General features: G+C 35.9%; 1 protein-coding gene across 3 annotated transcripts in view; it reads right to left on the bottom strand.

Moving 5' to 3' along the window:
• Positions 1-13,007, bottom strand: part of LOC5568474 (RNA polymerase II degradation factor 1) — a 30,144-nt gene extending 17,137 nt beyond the window's left edge. The window contains exon 1 of one of the 3 annotated variants that reach the window (XM_001652257.2): positions 12,618-13,007. Coding sequence is in view for 1 of the 3 variants with exons in the window: in XM_021840297.1 (XP_021695989.1) it covers positions 12,228-12,239 (12 nt within the window). In the remaining 2 variants the exon portion in view is untranslated. Of the gene's footprint in view, positions 1-12,227; positions 12,255-12,617 lie in introns of those variants that run through there. The other 2 variants (XM_021840298.1, XM_021840297.1) reach the window with 2 other exon arrangements.
• Positions 13,008-13,764: the final 757 nt, after the last annotated feature.

Raw genomic sequence — 13,764 nt, 5'->3', positions numbered from 1 at the left:
AACTGTAAATGTTGCAAATGCTTTGAATTGGTAATGAATTACTATTTCGGGTGTAGAAACATCCCATGCAGTACAAATTTAGGGAATTCGATACATTTGATTATTGTGTCCGGTTTGCAGGCCATCTTGTAATAATGATCATTTTGATAATAAATCTTAAAGCTATTAAGTGGAATAGCTATAAGTAAATGCCAATTATATTCAACACTAAACAATTTAGTTCCACTACATCTTTTGACAGTAGAAGCATTAACCTAAGAATGCTAATGTCGGTGCTGTTCGCGTGACCAACATCTAGTTTGCTGCGATGTGACAGCGTGAGTACCGGGCTTCAAAGTGTCAAAGGCCAAAACAAAACATTCTCTATTGCGTGGGATCGATCAATTAATGAAAAGTAGCGATTAAAAGTAATAATTAGTTAAATCAGTTTTGTGACAACAGCGCCACTAGCGTTCTACTACTAATATTTCTATTCTTTTGACAGATATGCGTTATTCAACCTCAACTGTAAGGCCGGCTTCAGTTTCGTGTACCATGACCCCAACCTATAAAATTCAATAAAACGACATGGAAAACGTAAAATTGTAATTTAAAAACACGAACTGAATCGTTTCAAATTGGAACTTCGGTTAGTTAACTGTTTTGAGTGTAATATTTACATGAGATTGCATGTATCGGTTTCTGAAAACCATATTATGGATCAATTTTCATATTATGGATCAAATTGTGACATATTACGAATCAGTGCGCAAAATCAAGAGATTTTCTACTCAATACATCTGTATTGCATGAATTGGCGAAGGGTAACAATGTGTCACATATTATTGCAAAAAATAGCAGTGTTAGAGCATGAAACAAGGGTAAAATTCCTTCTAATGGTCAGCATAGTTGCCTTCCAATAAATAAATAAAATTCCTTTTTTGTGATACTGCATTGTAGTAACTGAGACATGAACTGTTTTCACTTCAAACCAAGTTTTCCACCCATTTTTGTCTGCTAAAAAATTGTAATTTACAAGCCTTGATGTTTTATTAGTTTTGTCCTTAGTGCTTTTGTCTGAAAATGTCGAATCCAATGCTTAAAATGGCAGAAATCTACATTCTTTGGAAGTGATCCATAACCGTGGTAAACAATCATTTTCTGGCTCATATTATGGATCACTAGTTAGAAGTGCTAATATTCGATGTTTAGAATCAACAATCAAGAAAAATGTTTTCCAATGATGAATTCATACTGAATCGAAGCAAACAAGCATGTTTTATGCTATAACATTTGAATTTTACCACCTGTGGGAGCTTATGAATGCTGACGGCACTTCTTATAGAAAACGACCATAAAATGATAGCTGTGTGGTACCAACTAAACGTTTGTCAAATACACCGTTATTTAGCGGTTGAAAGTTGTGCTTAACATTACAAATGGTAGAAGACAAATAGTATAACATAGGAAAAACATGTTTTACGTCAAAGTTTATGTTTTGAGCGAGTTATTCGATGTTGAACGCCAAAGTGATCCGTAACTGTGTGGGCATGGTACTTGATTCGACTTCGATATTAAAATATGCACATCATCAGAATGTAATTCAAAATTCGTAATCATATTTTCAAATTGATTTGTGCGCGCTACGAAAATGATAATATTTATTATGAATAGATAACAAGATCATCTAAAACTAATAATTGTGGAATTATGATTTTATCGGCATTGGTTAAAAAAAAGTATTTCTTAAAAAAATCAAAAATTTTTCAAAAGATGCTTTAGGAATTTCTTAACCCATATCCGCCCAGCGCCCTAAAAATAGGACAGAAGCCCCGAACGCCCAGCGTCCTATAAATAGGACAGTACTTGTGGTGCAAATATCTTGAAAATAAAGAGGTTTAGGAGAAAAGTGTCTTCTGCAAAGTTGATCACAGGACTGCTGACTTCCACTTGGTAACTATTTTAATACAGAATTAATTCACCAGGTGGCGCACAGACGCCAACAAATGTCGCATATATAAGCAACATATGAAACAACTTTCCAGCGTACAAATACACTCCCAAGATGGCGCTAGTGAGCCAAAACTTTATTTGCTTATATCTTAGTCCAGTTATGAGATAAAAAATTGGTGTCTTCGATAAAGTTGATCAACTAAATGAGAACTATTCGCCTAAAACCTTATTTGTTCGGAAAACACTCTTAAGATGGCGCTAGTGAGCCAAAACTTTATTTGCTTATATCTTAGCCCAATTATGAGATACAAAAATGGTGTCTTCTACAAAGTTGAACAACTAAATAATACCTATTCGCATAGAACTTTATAAATTCGGAAAACACTCTTAAGATGGAGCTAGTGAGCCAAAACTTTATTTGCTTATATCTTAGTCCAGTTATGAGATACAAAATTGGTGTCTTCGATAAAGTTGATCAACTAAATGAGATCTATTCGCCTAAAACCTTATTTGTTCGGAAAACAGTCAAAAGATGGCGCTAGCGATCGTACATTTCGATTGTTTATATCTCAGTTCAGTGATGATATACAACGTTGGTGTCTTCGACAAATGTGTTCAACTGAATAAGATCTATTCGCCCGAAAACTTATTAGTTCGGAAAACATTCACTAGATTGCGCTAGTGGGCAAATATTGTATTTGCTTGCATCTTAGTTCTGTTATGAGATACAAAATTGTTGTCTTCGACAATGTTGAACAACTAAATGATACTTAGTCACATAAAACCTTATAACACTCACAAGATGGCGCTAGTGGGAAAAGATTTTATTTTTTAATATCAGTCCAGCGATGAGACTGAAAAAAATCGAACTCTCGAAATTGGTATCTTCGACAAAAGTGTTCAACTAAATGGGATCTATTCGCCCAGAAACATAGTAGTTTGGAAAATTCTCCCAAGGTGGCGCTAGTAGACAAACATATTATTTGCCTTTATCTCAATCTAGAGATTGGATACAAAGTTAGTGTTTTTGACAAAGTTGGAGAACTGAATGAGACATATTCGCCTGGAAACTTATTGCTTCGGAAATCACCTAAATGGCACTACAGGGCACACATGTTATTCGCTCATATATCAGTCCACTGATTAAATCCAAAGAAAGCTATTCGCCTAAAACCTTCTTAGTTCGGAAGTCTTTCTCATGATTGAAATTCAGTGATGAAAAATTTGGTATCTTCGAAAACGATGATCAACTAAAGGAGATATTTTCGCAAAAAAAACATATTGGCTGGGAATTGCTTTAATGTGCGAAACAGCAAGGAAACAACCAATAAGAAATTGGTCTGCCTAGATCAAAACAATGGATATTTACTATCGATTCGAGCAACAATCGCTTATTTCGGATGCAATGCTCCTTACATTTTCAGATGAACCTTGACACCATTTAGATCTTTTGATCTTTTGAAGGGAGTGAAGAACGAAAAAAACAACAAATTGACTTATCCATCCATGAACTGAGCTCCAAGGGTGAAGGGCGGCTGTCAAATGAGAGTAAAATTGGATAGCCGCCAACCTAAGTCCAGAACCAGTTTTATGACTTAAACGTGGAAAAGTAAAAATTATTACAGGTAATAAATTACAGGTAATTACAGGTTACAGGTAATAAATGCGCTTGAAAAATATTGTTTGCAAGCAGTTATTTATTACGCGCTACTGCAGTGCGTTGTTGCCAATTTAATCAGAAAATTCTACTTGATTCCCAAAATGAATGTTTTAGAGAAATTGATTACGCCTTCACCATTGTTTGGTCGTAGTTTTGTATGGCTGTTTACTTTTTAGAACCAGCGACGCGTTGAGGTAGCAGTAAAGATCCTTCCTTGCTGAACTCACTCGCTCCAAGAATTGTGACATTTGAGCGGGCACGCTTCAGTATGCTCCCTAGGTATTGTGGCCAGCTCTAGTGTCAAAAATCTTGGATCGCGTGGATTCGGTTCTATCGGTGAATAAGACTATATGCATCAGTGATGCAGTAACTTCAACGTTATAGCCGAATAATGTTGGCTTCAAATATTCACATCTGTAAAGCATTTAATAGTTGGAGTCCAATATTTGACTGTCATTGGACTGAAGGACTAACTTTTAATCAGCAATAACGAAATTCTGATATTGCCAAATATATATTTCGATCACTGTCAGATCCGAGTCACATTGTATACTAATAACTTGACCCAGAAAAAAATATTTTGATAGTTATGTTTCCATTATCAGCTGGCAAGTTTTATATAATCTTTTTGAAGACTATTCTGAAACATCTGTAGGTTTTTTTCTAAGTCAAAATATTTGATGTAAGATTTTATTTTGTTTTTGGTATAAATGGTTTAAGTGTGCATAATTGTACATGTACATGTATGGAAATGTATGTATGTCTGTATCTTACTTACGTGGTGGAGCAGAAAATTGAATTGAAGTCACTAAATTAGTTTAGTTCTGGTATGTACCTTTCGCCTCTGAAATTTTTATTCTTTATGTTGCAATTTCTTTATCAGGGTACGTCCATAAATTACGTTACGCAAAGTTTTGCCATATTAATCCTCCTCAATTTTCCTCTGTATCACACTTTTTGTATGGATTCCAATTTTTATATAGGTGGTCACGTTTCATTGTAACCCCCTTCTTCCTCTTCTGTACGTGACGTAATTTATGAATTACCCCTCACCAGCAATTTTTTCCTACTTGTTTACATTGTAATGAGGCGAACTGCATAAAAATATATTTGATTAATCTCGAAAATAAACTTATAGAACAGCTAGATATGGACGACACACTTTCAAGAATTTTTTTGGATCCCCACCATAGACTTAAATTTTTTAGGGAAATAAGGTTTAATTTATGGGAATACGACTATGAATAACAAAAACGGAGCTGAATTCCAATTGTGAGATACCTTGGGCGTTAACGGGTTAAGTTTCAATAGAAATTTTACATTTTTTTATTCTCTAATCGCTTCAAGGGCATATTTCAGACTCTCTCAGGATTTTTTTTTCAATATCGTATTAAGTTTTTTTGTTGGGAACTAGACGACCCGACAAAACTTGCTTTGTCACATGGCTCTTTGATGATGGGAAACAAATGTCACGTAAAAATACCAGAAGAACTTAACTATGAAAGAATAAGACAAGTCGGTTGACTCGTTCTCAAGCCATTTCGTGACATACAAGCACCATTCCATTTTTATTTATAATATAGATAGATAACTTTAGTAGAATTTTTACAGAAGTTGCTGGTGTAATTTATTTCTCAAATTTGTCAAAGAATGTTTTTCATTTTCGACTAGGAATTATTTCATATAAGGGTGTTAGACGCCAAGAGGTGTAAGTGACAAAAACCTTGTTTTGAGAAAATCGACTTTGAAAATGTTTCAGCAATTTTTCATATAAATTGTATAGGAGCTAGAAAAACAAGTCAATCTCCTATGAATTATATTATTTTTTCTACTTGATAGAAAAATCACCTGAAAATACCATTGAATAGTTTGGAAACCGTAGAACTTTTCAGTATACTCAACTCTAAACCAACCACAATGTCACACCCCTTTGCATTTGGGCCCCTCATATATTCATCCAGAGGTTTTTGTCTTCAATTTTATATAAATTCCACCAGAAACTTCTATAAAATGCTTTAGAGAAAAAAAGGTTTTCCACATATTCATTGAATATATTTCTCAGGGATTCTTTAAGGATTCATTCGGGAAACCGTTCAGAGATATTTATTCAAAGCTACCTTCCGGATTTATTATATGAAACCTGCACTAAATTATTTGAAGGTTCGGACAGGATTTAGGCCGCTTATTTAAATCGAAATTTCAAACAGTATTCAATGTGCTAAAATTCATCTTAATACAGGAATAAAAAAAAATCTAACAGAATCTCTCAAAGATGCTTTTCAGGAAATGTCTACAAAAATATCTTGAGATTTCTTTTTTGAAATTCTTCCAATAACTTCCTAAAACATTCTCTTAATAATTTTAAAAGAAATTCTTACTGAAAAGGCCTTAAGAAAATTGATTGACTCTTCTCCAAGCATTTTTTTTGTCTCGTTTGTTTATTTTCTGGATTCTCGCTTTCAAATATAATTCTCTCAATTCTTTCAATCACACTTCAACGAGATTTTTCTGTTACTTTGTCGGTGTTTAGTGAAATTGGACCAAGTGCTTTCAATTGATTTCAGAAAAATGTGATTCTATACCATTACCCGGAATGCAATTTACCGGAATGTACCATTACCCGGAAAACGAAATCTTCCATTTTCGACGACCTTCATCAGTTCATTTAAATACAATTTTTACTCTCAATTCCGCCACCAGGCAGCGCTAGTGAACATGAAAGTTTTGTTTTGCAAATATCTCTGGAGCCTGACCACTTAGAAAGATGGTATCTTCAGCAAAGTGGTCCTGCAGCTCAAGAACTATCATTGTTTGAGGCAATTGTTTCAAAACTTTGCCACCAGGCAGCGCTGGTGAACATGAAACTTTTAAAAATAAATCTTCGAGCTTTTTAGTAGAATACAGTGACCCCACGCAGTTGAATCACCCACAATTTATGAATCAGCTGATTTCAAAAGACAAAATTATTATCAAACATGCCATAAAACATCACAGAATTATTTTTACACATAGTTTCTTATCAGTAAAAATAATTCTATGATGTTTTGTGACAAGTTTGATAATAATTTTGTCTTTTGAAGTCAGCTGATTCATAAATTGTGGGTGATTCAACTGCGTGGGGTGACTGTACCTATAAGTAGATGAAAAAAACGAATTTAGTACTATACCATTTAATTCCACTAGTGTTTGTATCCTTTGACAGATACGCGTATTTCGACCTCAACTGTAAGGCCGTCTTCAGTGTCGTGTACTAGACTCGGAAAATACGCGTTTCTGTCAAAAGATACAAACTCTAGTGGAATTAAATGGCATAGTACTAAATTCGGTTTTTTCATCTACTTATAGATATTCTACTAAACAGCTCGAAGATTTATTATCATCACGGCTACCAAGCGGACGAAGCACAGTATATTCATCGACCTGAAGAGATCCATCGTAAGCACCCAAAAGGACGTGGCATTTTTGAAGAAATGTCTGAAGGAAAAGCTAACACCCCTTAGCCATAGGATTAAGATGGGCCCCCATATCCCGCAACATGTTAAGAGGACAGCAGAGAAAAAGTACATCACGGCATCGATTAAATCCCACTATGCGAGACTGGACAAGCTAACGACGAAGCGCTATTTTCTGCATTTAAAATTGGCTCAGGAATATCCGGAAGGATTCCCATTATTCCTGACCAAGGTTAAACGAGCGGAAGAATGCGAAGCCGACAGGAAGAACAGGCTACATCTGAAAAAACTAGCCTCCATGCGATCTAAGACGACGGAAGTTAATTGCGTTCCTGCTCCGATTATAGAACCCATTGAAGATTTCGTAGTTAACCGTTCGACGCAGCAGTTCACAGTAGAGCAATTGACACACCTCAACAAGGGGTTAGGATATGCGGTGACTACGAAGCCTGACGTGGAGAAAATCATCGTAGACATGGAAACAGCAATCATCCAAAACGAACCAATAAAGGACCAGAACACAACGAGGAACATCGTAGCAAAGGCCATTACAACAGGACAACGAAGCAGGGCAGACAAGGACGAGACGAGGATCGTGAAAGAACTCAAGGATAAACCAGTGTTCTACATCTAGGTGGATAAAGGCAACGCAGTCGTCATCATGGACAAGACGGATTACGACGAACAAATGGCGAAAAAGATCAACGAAGGCCCCTACCGACATTTGAGAGTGGACCCACTACCCGGACTCATCAAGCTCACGGACAAAACCCTGAGTCAAACCCCATTCTTCCACGGATTGAAGGACTACCGAAGATTCACAAACCAGGAAAGGAAATGCGAGAAATCATCTCGGCCGACGGATCCCCCACTCATAAACTGGCGAAATGGTTAGTCAAGGAATTCCTGAGTATGCCGAATCCATTCCCCACTAGGTCAGTTAAAACACCCAGCAGTTCTCCCAGAAACTATTAGAGTCAGGACACATCGAGGATGACGAGATGATAGTTTCCTTCGACGTAGCAGCTCTTTTCCCCAGCGTTCCAGTAAAGGATTCCCTAAATCTTCTCGAGGACTGGTTATTACCCCAAAGGACGGATGCAGCATGGAAAGGAAAGGTCAGGACATACATGAGGTTGGCAAGATTGTGCATGGACGAGAACTACTTCCAATTTCCAGGAAATTTCTACAAACAGACGAAAGGAGCCCCCATGGGAAACCCTCTCTCCCCGTTTTTGTGCGAACTATTCATGGCGAATTTTGAGGAAAATTTAAAGAAACAAGGAGTATTACCGGATAAATGGTGGAGATATGTCGACGACATTTTCAGCGCTGTCAAGCGGAACGATCTGGGTGAAACTTTTGATACCATCAACAGCGTACACAAGGATATCAAGTTCACCCACGAGGAGGAGAAGGATGGAAAACTACCATTTTTGGATCTACTTGTCACCAGGGAAGAAAGTTCAACTTAAAACTTCGAAATCTACAGGAAGCCTACAAACCCCCAACGAGTTATCCCTTACACATCGAATCATTCGTTCTAGCATAAGATGGCAGCGTTTCACCACATGATCCACAGGATGCAGACTCTACCCTTCAGCGAAGACGGAAAGACCAAGAAACTGGAATATATCTACGAGTCGGCAAGGATCAAAGGATACAAGGAAAGGACGATAAAAGCCATCATCGACAAAAAGGAAAGACAGCAAATTCGGAATGCTTTGACGACACTCGGCACACACTGTAGATCTCAGCGCATTAGATTTGTAATGTTTAAAAAATCATAACTTTTGAACAGCTCAACCGATTTCCAATCTTTTTTAATGAAATGAAAGCTTAAGGTCTCAACTTTTCAGAAAAAATAGAAAAAAATAGAAAACTTTGAAAAAAAAAATTTTTCACATTAAAATATATGAAAATTTCTAAAAAAAAACTAGATTTTTTTATATTTTTTCACGTTTAAACATATTTTTATAAGATTTTTCAATTTTGTCTGAAAAGTTGAAATTTTAAGCTTTCTTTCCATACAAAAAGATTGGAAATCGATTAAGCTGTTCAAAAGATATAATTTTTTTAAACATTACAAATCTAATGCGCTGAGACCTACAGTGTGTGCCGATAATAAATGACTGATTTTTTTATTTTCAAAAAAATATATCTCAAAAACTAAAAAACATACATCGCTGAAAATTTGACAGTATACGTAAAATTTTCTGAACTTTCAAGAAAAAATGAGAACAGCGATAGCCCCTTTTGTCCCGAGGCCTTCAAAACACGAAGAAACGGAAACTATTGAGTTTTTTCATGTAAAAAACACAATTTTTTTGTGAAATTTTATATTTTTCCTGAAAAGTCAAAATCTTTAGCCTTCACTTCGTCCAAAAAGATTGAAAATCGGTCGAACGGTTCAAAAGTTATAGTTTTTTTTTTAAATAAAAATTTTGCAAAATCGCGATTTTTCTGGTCACCATATTTCGGAAATGGTCACCCTAATCAAAAAATCCAAAAATACGTGTATCCTTATTTCGGATAAGGAACAAAATAGCAAATTTTCACGGAATTCGGAGACCCACTAGATCGGTTTTTCATGGAATGGCTGTATGGGGAATGGTACTTTCTGGCGAATGGTTTTCTGGCAAATATCGCACAATCTAAATTTGTGACTCCCTCCCCTCCGTAACGCTTTTTGAATGAAAAAAAAAAATAATAAAAAAATGTTGTATGAGCCATAACGTTTTAGCCTACCCCTCCCCTCCTCACAACGTTACGTAATCTATGGACAACACATAATCACAATCAACATTTTACACTGTTTGTGCGATTCTTGTACAGAATTGTATTAGCATCTTACAGCCAGTGGTTGGGTGTAACAACTTCCAGAATCGATTGTACCTCGTTTGGCATAAATCCGTTTGGCATAAAGTCGTTTGGCATAATGGCCGTTTGGCATAATGATTGACTTAAAATGAATATCAGAATTTTTGAAGCCTTAACTGAGATCAATCCCACCGAGCCCATAGCAAACATTTTTGGTAGGTTCTAAACAAGTGTGGTGCTCGTTCATAGATTTTCCAAGCCAAAAATTGTTGTGACATTTAAGAGCATAACTAAATAAACTCGTGACCGGTCTAGTGGAAGATCTTTTCGGAATAAAAATTTTCTCTACATCCCAGAACATAGAGTATCTTGGAGCTTGTTGCGATATACATATTTGAAAACAGTGAATTGGCAAAGAAAGTTCGCAATTAATAATAAAGGGAACGCTCATAGAATATTTCGCTGCAGATCGAGCTCTGTCCCAGATTGCACGTAACACTTGATGAAAATTACTCGATAATAGATGGAAAAAAATATTTGAAAAATATTAAAAGCTCTACTCCAAAGAACTTATATTGCAACATAATGCCAAAATAGCCTATATACGAGAGCAGATTATTTTTCATTTGAAATGTTTAAAGCTCTAACGCAAAAAAATCTTCCCGCAACATAACTTAAATGAACAACACATTTTAAAAGAAAAAATGTGTGGCAAAACTTTTGGACGATTCACTATTAATTTTAGTTTTGGAATTGTACGTCAAAAACACCTCTATTGTCGAAAGAGGGAAAAATTTGTGAAAGAAATACTTTTTTCCAGCATTTCTCGATAGGAAAAATATGTTGAACATTGGCAGGTTCTATAGTAATTATCAGTGCAAATTGCAAAAATTGATAAAACAGAAAAAATATAGAAATGGTTAACATTTTGTTTTACTAAATAATAAAATTTAAAGCAGTATAAATGTGAAGAACAGCCTATTTTTAAAAGAAGGCAAAATTTATGATTAAACCATTAGAAGTTTGGACGGCAAAAATTATTGCGGCATAATAAAACGAAAAGACAATAAAAAATTGCGTTCAGAATCATCGAAGTGATTGTGCTATTATAATAAACCTTTCCCTGAATTTTGTTTCTCCGATTGTCGGTTCCCCGATCTCAGTGTATAATGAACGAGAAAGAACGAAAGCAATCAAAAGAAAGAGTTATTCTGTCATTCTCGGACATACACATGTTTTCAAAAATGCTGAGGATGGTAAAACTCGAAAGAACCGACAATTAAATAAAGAAGGGTGCATATTAGATGGCCAGTTCGTTCACTACCCTGAAATGTGTAAAGTTACGAGAATTATGAGTGCCAAAAACTTTTCGGGGAAGTATGACAATCGGGAAACGGGATATTCAGGGAACTGGCATTCGGAGAACTGGCGTTTGGGGAAACAACATTCAGGAAAAAGTAGCACAGCCCATCGAAGTAACTGCAGTAGTCGATTTCTCTTTTTGCCAATAACTTGAGGAGATCAATGTTACCGATTGCCCCGCCTTTTTGTTATTTGGAAACAAAAAAATCTCAAAAATATAGCTCTAAAGAACACCCTATGTATAAAAGAAGGTGAAATTTATTGAAATTTTAAATTAACAGTCTTTATACCTATAATTATGATTACATCATATTTAGAAAAAAAAGTATTTCTGAAAGAAGGGCGAATTTATGATAAATATAGCAAAATTCTCAGCACAAAAAATATTGCAATAGCGAAGCTCAAAAGAAGGATTAATATTTGAAAGAAGGGTAATTTCTGGATAAATAATAAAATACTATTGGCAATAACTTTCCTAATATGCTTTAGTTTATGCGAGAATAAAGGATTGTTGAATAAAGTGTCATTTTGTATCAATTGACTCCAAAACATGTCTGATATCATCACAAAGATTCAAAAGAAATGTAAAAACGAACGTCATCTTAAGAAAATCTTGGTTTCAGACTCATTATGCCAAACGACTATTATGCCAAACGACCATTATGCCAAACGACTTTATTATATACTTTATTCATATCGGGCAAAGGAGCATAGATATGTGCATGAGGAATGGTCGTGGTCACACAAATCTTAAAATAAAATGACATTCAAAGCAGGGGAGGTGGAACTTTCCTATGTGCCGTTTAAACGATTATTCTTCAGTTCTATTTAGGCGATTGTTGCATCGACGGCTTGTAGACCAGCATCTTCCGATTTTTATGAACCAATATGTTTTTACTAGGAAAGTTCCACTCTTCTCCTTTGCCATGTTCACCTATACGAAAAAACAGACCAATGCAGACGACATGATTATCAGTGCAAGAGGATGAAAATAACCTAACCAAAAGGGGCATTCGTTAGGGACGCGTGCCGTGTTCTTGTCTACGCTTCCACTTTGTACAGTCTCCCAGATGGAATGTGAGCCCTAGATTCAAGGCAGCTGCAGTTTACTGCACAGTTCAACTGTTATGATGTCCATTTGGCCCAGCTGCACTGCCAAAAACGAAGAAAAACATCCGAATATATTGCACTTTTCTTCACCCATCAATCATCGATTCTGGAAGAACAACCACTATCAGAAATGTGCAACGCCAAAGTTCGAAGGGCATCGATTAATAGCTACAACACGTCGGAACCGCTGTTCGAGTTCGAATGAGTGCAGCGACTAATTATATTTGAAACTTTCCACTCTTATTGTTACACTCGCAAATTATAACTTTTGTTAAGCCTACCAGGTATTTTCGGGAACTAAAATGCACTAAAATGCACGAAACAGCGGCAGTTCTTCGGTTCACACAGATCACACTTCAAACACCATCAGGATCCTCATGATCAGTTATTCTTCGATAGCACAAAACAACGGATAGTTGTAACGAGAAACCAACGATAGAAGCTGACAACTGTTGAGATCCAAAAAATGTCATTCAACGGATCAACACCTATTGTTTCTTATCGGCTTCAGACAGCAGTGCAAAAAATTTAAACAAGACGTTAGGCAAGATACTTTCCAATAGCAATTAGCAGCAATAATGATAAGTTCTCAGTTCAAATAAAGAAACAGAATTTCCAGAGGAGTAAAAAACAATTTGTGTGCGGAAAGCACGACGGTGATCTTGACACTGAAGCATCCAACGGTGAGAGAGCTGCATTTCACAAATCTAAAGGCACTTGATGATCGTGTGTAGTGGGTTCTAAGGATGAGGGAGCGAATAGGACTTTGAAAAGGAAGGTTTTAATGGGATTGGCATTCCAATGTTTGACTTTCTTTTCCTGGAACGACGTATCTTTAATGCAACAGCTCTACAGGACGTGAATTCAAGGATAAACCATGTTCGGATACAAGATCCAAAAGCTATCCATCCAGAGAGTCAGTTCAAACACTTTTCAGTGCTTGGTTATGGGTGAATGTGAAAAAAAATGCGCCTGATCGACCCATCCGTTGGTTTATGGTTGTGGCACCGTATGCTTTTATAGCAAAGCTCGTTTCTTCTTCCATGCGCATGACGCATGACGTTCAAAATAATTTATACAAAGCTGTGTTCGATTCGACAATGTTTTCATGTTTCCTCAATTTATTCATTAATATCACTAACAACATTTGTTTAATAACTTAATGTTCCGTGTTAGTCAATATTCACACCCTTATTTTATTAAAAAAAATTATGCTATCTCTACAGGGATTTATGCAGAGAAATCTTCAAGGCTTTCTCCAAGTTACCGTACGACGATTTTCTCAAGGATTACTAAAGATATTTCTCCAGTTTTCTTCTGGTAGTCTTCTCGAGAGTCTTCTATGAATTATTCCTAAGATTTCCTGCGGGATCGGTCCAAAAATTCTCTTGGAGAAATTTATTTAGGGATTTTAAAAGAAATGACTTC

The sequence above is a fragment of the Aedes aegypti genome, chromosome 2, assembly GCF_002204515.2.
Source record: "Aedes aegypti strain LVP_AGWG chromosome 2, AaegL5.0 Primary Assembly, whole genome shotgun sequence".
Classification (NCBI taxonomy): domain Eukaryota; kingdom Metazoa; phylum Arthropoda; class Insecta; order Diptera; family Culicidae; genus Aedes; species Aedes aegypti.
Note: the sequence above shows the minus strand (reverse complement) of the source record. Positions and strands in the feature narration are given on the sequence as shown.